Source organism: Columba livia, chromosome 13, assembly GCF_036013475.1.
Source record: "Columba livia isolate bColLiv1 breed racing homer chromosome 13, bColLiv1.pat.W.v2, whole genome shotgun sequence".
NCBI classification, from domain to species: domain Eukaryota; kingdom Metazoa; phylum Chordata; class Aves; order Columbiformes; family Columbidae; genus Columba; species Columba livia.
In genome coordinates this window covers 13,409,202-13,414,920 of record NC_088614.1, presented here as the reverse complement: position 1 = coordinate 13,414,920, position 5,719 = coordinate 13,409,202, and the positions used below count along the sequence as shown (strand labels likewise).

Sequence of the window (5,719 nt, the reverse complement as noted above, 5' to 3'; positions counted from 1 at the left end):
ACAGCCTTACTTGAGTTGACTGGGCTGATGAGCTGAGAACTTGTAGATTTCTAGATGGTTTAGCTCAAATACCTTCACAACATATCTCTGTGTTAAGTTCAACCTGCATTTTAGGAAAGTTCTAAAAGACTGAACCAGTTAAGAGGCTTGACTGGAGCAGGCATACACCTACTAGTGTATCCACCTAATATCAAACTAAATCTTAGCATTGGAAGCTGTGAGAAGTCAAGCATGAGACTGATGCTATAAAATAAAAAAGATTTGGGAGGAAACAAAACAAACAAACCCCAACCAAACCAAACCAAACAAAACAACCCACAGATATTTACTTATTCATCCTAGTTTTAGCAGGAGAATAGATATTTCCTTCACTCCAGGATTCATTTATGTGATATATCTATTGTCCTCCTATCCTTGCAATTAACCTGAACAAGTTTTGGGTGAGAACATCATCCCAAATTGAGAGAACCGGAACCCTGCCCAGAGGAAGGACTTTGTTGGTGCTTCCAACCAGAGTCCAAGACACCCCTCGTTTCACAGCGCCGCTGCCCGGCCAGCAGCCGGTCTGTAGGTCCAGGCTGGAGATCTGTGGGGGCAGCCAACAGCCTCCCTGCTGCAAAGGAAGGAAACACAACTGCGGCTTTCCGCCGTCTTGTCTCTTCAAGTGCCGCCCTTCCCCAGTGTCAATGGCCTGTATCTGCCAAGATTCATTTTATGAACTGAACTACCACCTCCAGAAGAGCCCCTGGGAGTGGGTTTGGCTTTAATTTGCCTGGAGGATGCCATTTGCTGCGTGTTGCATGGGGGAAGGAGCTGAGAGTAGCGTAGTTTTCTGTCAGACTATTTTTAAGTGCAGTCAAAAGGGTGAAATCACAGAAATTATCTAATTAAACAAACCAAACATACAAATGAATAAATATTTCTGTCTTGCATGCTGCTGGCATATCATCTTAGAAAGAGTAATTTTAAAACCAAAAAAGTATTTTTATTTTCCTCTGATAAGCTCCACAGAGTAATATCATCAACCATTTCAGGACTCCCCTGGCAGGTCAAGCCAAATCTATTGCTGTCTATCAGACCAGATACACGATATTCTTAACAGAATATTTAAATCTACCAAAATATTTTCTTCAGTATTAATATTTTCAAGTATTTTGATTTCCCTGTGTCCACACAGGAACAAGAAGCGTGCATCATCAGCTAAAAAAAAATAAATCCTAGAAACAGAGCTTTTCATTTCATTTGTGCTCCTCAAAAATACAGCAGAAACTTTTGAAACATAATCCATTCTATTGTCAGGAAAGCAACTTTGCACATTCTTCCTGTTTAAGGTATGCGAGAGAGGAGAGGGTGGGTTTTTTTACGCTAACTGTGCAGATCTAGAGGTACAACAGCAGCAAGCTTCCCACACCATTTACACAGCTGAATGAAACTGATCTGAAAGATAAAAATTGGACTCAAGTACTTGCATCTCAGCCCGTGTTTGTGATTGAGAATAGAAGAAATATATTTTTGGCAATAATTACAGCTCCTGTGTTCCTTCACCCTGCTAATCACTGATTATGAGTTTCTGGGGAACTATTTAACTTCCCCAGCAGTTTGAGCTCCAGACTGAACGTGCCTATGAGCAACAAAAACACTGAAGCTGTGGCAGCTGAAGGCTGCCCACAGAAACGTGGTTATTAACGCAAGTGTATTGTGAAACACACTTTGCATTTCTCAAACTTGATGCAAAATCTATCACTTGCCAATTTTCTATGACAAGCTGAAAAAAATGAGATAATGCCAAGAAGAAAATCCCCAACCAAAGCACTTCATGTGAACAGGTCTCCTCAGAGTACCAAACCCTAAACTAATTCTGGAGATGACAGCACTAACAAAACTGCTACAAACCTCCCCAGCCAGTCCCAGCCCCGGCAGGAAACAGGCACAGTGGGATCAGCCCCATCACTACTCCTATGTTACTCTAACTGTACTGGAGAGGAAGTCAATGGTTTGGACCCAGGAAACCTTAGAGGGAGCCTGAGATGAAGCTTACACCTGAGACAAGTGAGCAGGGAGGTTTTCACACAGTAGCTTCTGAAAAGAAAGCAATTGTCATGAATTTGGGCTGCTTTAGAACAGAATTTGTTTGCTGATAACACCTAAAACTCAGCAAAGATCGAGACCCTTTTATGCTTGACACCGTACACAGTTGCTCAAAGTCCTCTTCATGCTCAAGATCTACACACCAAAATACGCTAAGGTAACCAGAGTTTTGGAAAACGGTACCTTCAGATTAAAACAAATGCTTGGGAGATGATAGCTTAAGAACGGAGTAAAGAATTAAAATCAGTTCTTACCGACTAAGGGACAGACAGCGCTGTCCTGGCGAGGGAACGCGTGTGTGCCCTGCTCGCCCCTCAGCCTCACAGGGCTCGTCACAATCCGTGACACCTATGGTGTCACCCACCCGCCGCGCTCCCCCCTTCCCACCAGCTTCCCCAGATCCAACCTGACGTTAAACCACGACTTCACAATCCCACCTTGTGTCACTTCCACCCCAACCCCCGAGTCCCCTCGCCGTCACCACCCGACCCGTCCCGCAGCACAACGCTCCATTAAACACTTTATTAAGCGGTTCCCGGGCGCTCCCCGTCCCCCGCCGGGCAGCAGCGGTCACGGCAGGACCGAGACGCTCCGGTAACGGGAGCCAGACCCAGCCGCTCCGCCTCAGGACTGCGACTGCGGCGCCTGCGCCGTGACGTATGAAAGCGTCACCCAGCGGCGCTGCCGTGACGTACTACAGCGCGACAGCGTGACGTCAGGGCGCATGCGCACTGCCGCACCACCGGGAAGGTCGCAGCTGTGACCGGCGCCGCTGCCGCTGTCACCGCCATGTTGTCCGTTGCCGCCCGCTCCGGGCCGTTCGCGCCCTACCTGTCGGCCGCGGCGCACGCCGTGCCCGGCCCGCTGAAGCCGCTGGCGCCGGCAGTGGCGCGTCGGGCCGAGAAGGTGCCGCTGGAGCTGAAGCGGCCTCTGCTCTGCCGGGAGTCGATGAGCGGCCGGTCGGCCCGGGGGGGCCTCGTCGCCGGTGCCAGCCTTAACGGTGCGGGCCGGGGTGGGGGGGGACGCCGTGGGCCGGGCTCTGGGGGAGCCGCTCGGGCGGGGGCGGTCGGCGGCCGCGTCTGCCTCGCTCAGCGGGCGGGAATCGGGCCGGGGGCGCGGGCGGCGGGTCCCGGGCACCGCGTCCCGAGGCAGCGCACGGGCTGGGCCTGCCGGTGCTGCCGCCTCCATCAGCGCTTCTCGGGCACGGCCCGGCCGGAGTGCACAGGACTCACCGCAGCGGCCGGAGAGCGGGTCCTCGGGTTCGGTGTCCGGCCGGGCATGCTGGGAGAAGTAGAGTCCCGAGTTAATTGAGACGTTCTGACTTTTACCTTTTTTTAAAAGAGATTTGATGCAGTATTTGAGTCCAAGCTGTCCTCATGATGATGAGTTATGACTGTAGATCTAAGGGCGCTTGAAAGGCTGCTTCCTTGTGATGACTCTTGGGTGGATATTTATTTTGCAGTTGGGAAGATGCAAGTAAATTCTGTTTAGTTCAATAACAGATTTGACTGAGGGGCATCAAAGCAGAGAGGTGCAGTAAGAACACAGTGCGTTTTACAGTTCCAGGCAAACAGCTCAAACCGTAGACTGACTATGTCAAACCATCACTGTTTCCTCGTTTAGAATTCCCTTATCTTCCCCCGCCACCCTGTTCATGCAGTATTCAGAAAAGCAGCAGCCAGGTCAATTTCCACCCAAGTCCTTCTTGCAGAACTGACTTCTGGCCAAAGGGTGGTGGTTCTCCCTGAAATGCAAATCAGTCCTGCCTGATATTACTGAGGAGTTTGGCTGTGTGTGTGTGATCTTTCAGCACTTGGAAATTGCATCTTTTCACTTGCCCTCAAAGGTGGTTTGCTGACCGTGTAACAGGATAGCAAGTACTAACTAACAGAGATACTAGAAACATGTATAATTATTGGAATGCTACCCAGACTTCACAATAACTTTTACCCATTATTCCAAAAATGCCATTTGAAAGGTATGACTTAAAATACCATCAGATTTTTTTACCTGAAAGCATTGTTGTTTCATATTCTTGCAGCACCTGCTAGCGTTCGTTGCGTCCATAACGATGTTGCGGTACCCGACTTCTCTGCCTATCGTCGTCAAGAAGTGCTGGATTCCACCGCGTCTTCTCAAAGCAGCAGTGAAGCCAGAAAAGGGTTTTCCTACCTGTTAACTGCAACGACATGTGTAGCAACTGCGTATGCTGCCAAGAGCGTTGTCACCCAGTTTATTTCCAGCCTGAGTGCCTCTGCTGATGTGCTAGCATTGTCTAAGATTGAGATCAAGTTATCTGACATTCCAGAAGGCAAGAACATGGCTTTCAAGTGGAGAGGGAAGCCCCTTTTTGTGCGTCACAGAACCCAGGCAGAGATTACTCAGGAAGCGGAAGTCGATGTGTCTAAACTGAGGGATCCTCAGCATGACTTAGACAGAGTAAAGAAACCAGAATGGGTCATACTAGTAGGTGTCTGCACTCATCTTGGTTGCGTGCCCATTGCTAACTCTGGAGATTTTGGCGGTTATTACTGCCCTTGCCATGGCTCCCATTACGATGCCTCTGGCAGAATCAGGAAAGGTCCCGCTCCCTATAACCTTGAGGTCCCGACTTACCAGTTTGTTGGTGATGATGTCGTGGTTGTTGGCTGAATAATGAGTGCTCACTTTCTTGTTCCTGTGAATGTACACTGAGACTCTGGAATACTGTAAAGCCAGATGATCCTGAAAGCATATTAGCTGTCTAGATTCTCAACCAGAAGTATGTTCGAATACTTCCCTGTGTTCAATTTTAATAAAAACTTAAGAGTGAGCACTTTTTCCTGACTTACAACAATGTGTATTTATTTGTGTACTGACTTCTAGTGTGTCTAGTTAAAGAGATATTAGAGCAGACCCAGAGTGGTTTATGGAGCTCTCCTGCAGGGCTGCTGATTCAAGACAGAAACTGAACAACAAAGCCATCGTTTCCTTAATACCACATATTTTCTTTTTGTTGTTGTTGGTTTTTTTGTTATATTTTGTTTTGGTTTTTTACTGCATTGTAGGAAAAAAAAAAGTTCTAAAAATATCTCGCTATGAACTTCTAACAGTGTTTGGCATAAGTTTCAATATAGAATCCTATGAGATGTAATCCTTCCAGTGTATTTTTGTTTGTTTATTTTCAAAGGAAGTGAAGGAAAAAGTAAATAAAAACACACCTAGAAAGAAAACTCTCTGACATTGTTCAGAAGCAGTTTATAGTTGTTTACCTAGAATGGTAGCAATGTAATTTTCTGATGATGTGGACAAAAATCAGCCTGTCATATTAGAATTACAACATGATTTTACTTGCAGTTAAGGCGTGACATTACACATATATAAACATCAGAGCAGGTGCTTAGGACTCTGGTAAATTTATGACACTTTTCCAAAATAAGTTGAGAAAAAAGTAAAATCTAAGTTTTATAGTCCACTGAGCCTGGACTAACCTCTAATGCTAGATGTAGCAAAAGGTGGTGTTGTCATCAGACTCTGTGTGAAAACCATAGGCTAAGCTCAACAAAGGCCAAAACTTTGAAACCTCTTACCTTGATGCTGGCTCTGAAGGCACAGAGAAACAAATACATCCCAAAATAGATCTTTTAACCAG

The 5,719-nt window shown here is 46.9% G+C and overlaps 1 protein-coding gene across 1 annotated transcript; it reads left to right on the top strand.

The window, feature by feature from the left end:
* The first annotated feature begins 2,803 nt into the window (after positions 1–2,803).
* LOC102090868 (cytochrome b-c1 complex subunit Rieske, mitochondrial) lies at positions 2,804–4,908 on the top strand. Its single transcript, XM_065029255.1, has 2 exons — positions 2,804–3,088; positions 4,130–4,908. The coding sequence occupies exons 1-2, from the start codon at positions 2,878–2,880 to the stop codon at positions 4,738–4,740; spliced, it is 822 nt and encodes a 273-aa protein (XP_064885327.1). The 5' UTR covers positions 2,804–2,877; the 3' UTR covers positions 4,741–4,908.
* The last annotated feature ends 811 nt before the right edge of the window (positions 4,909–5,719 follow it).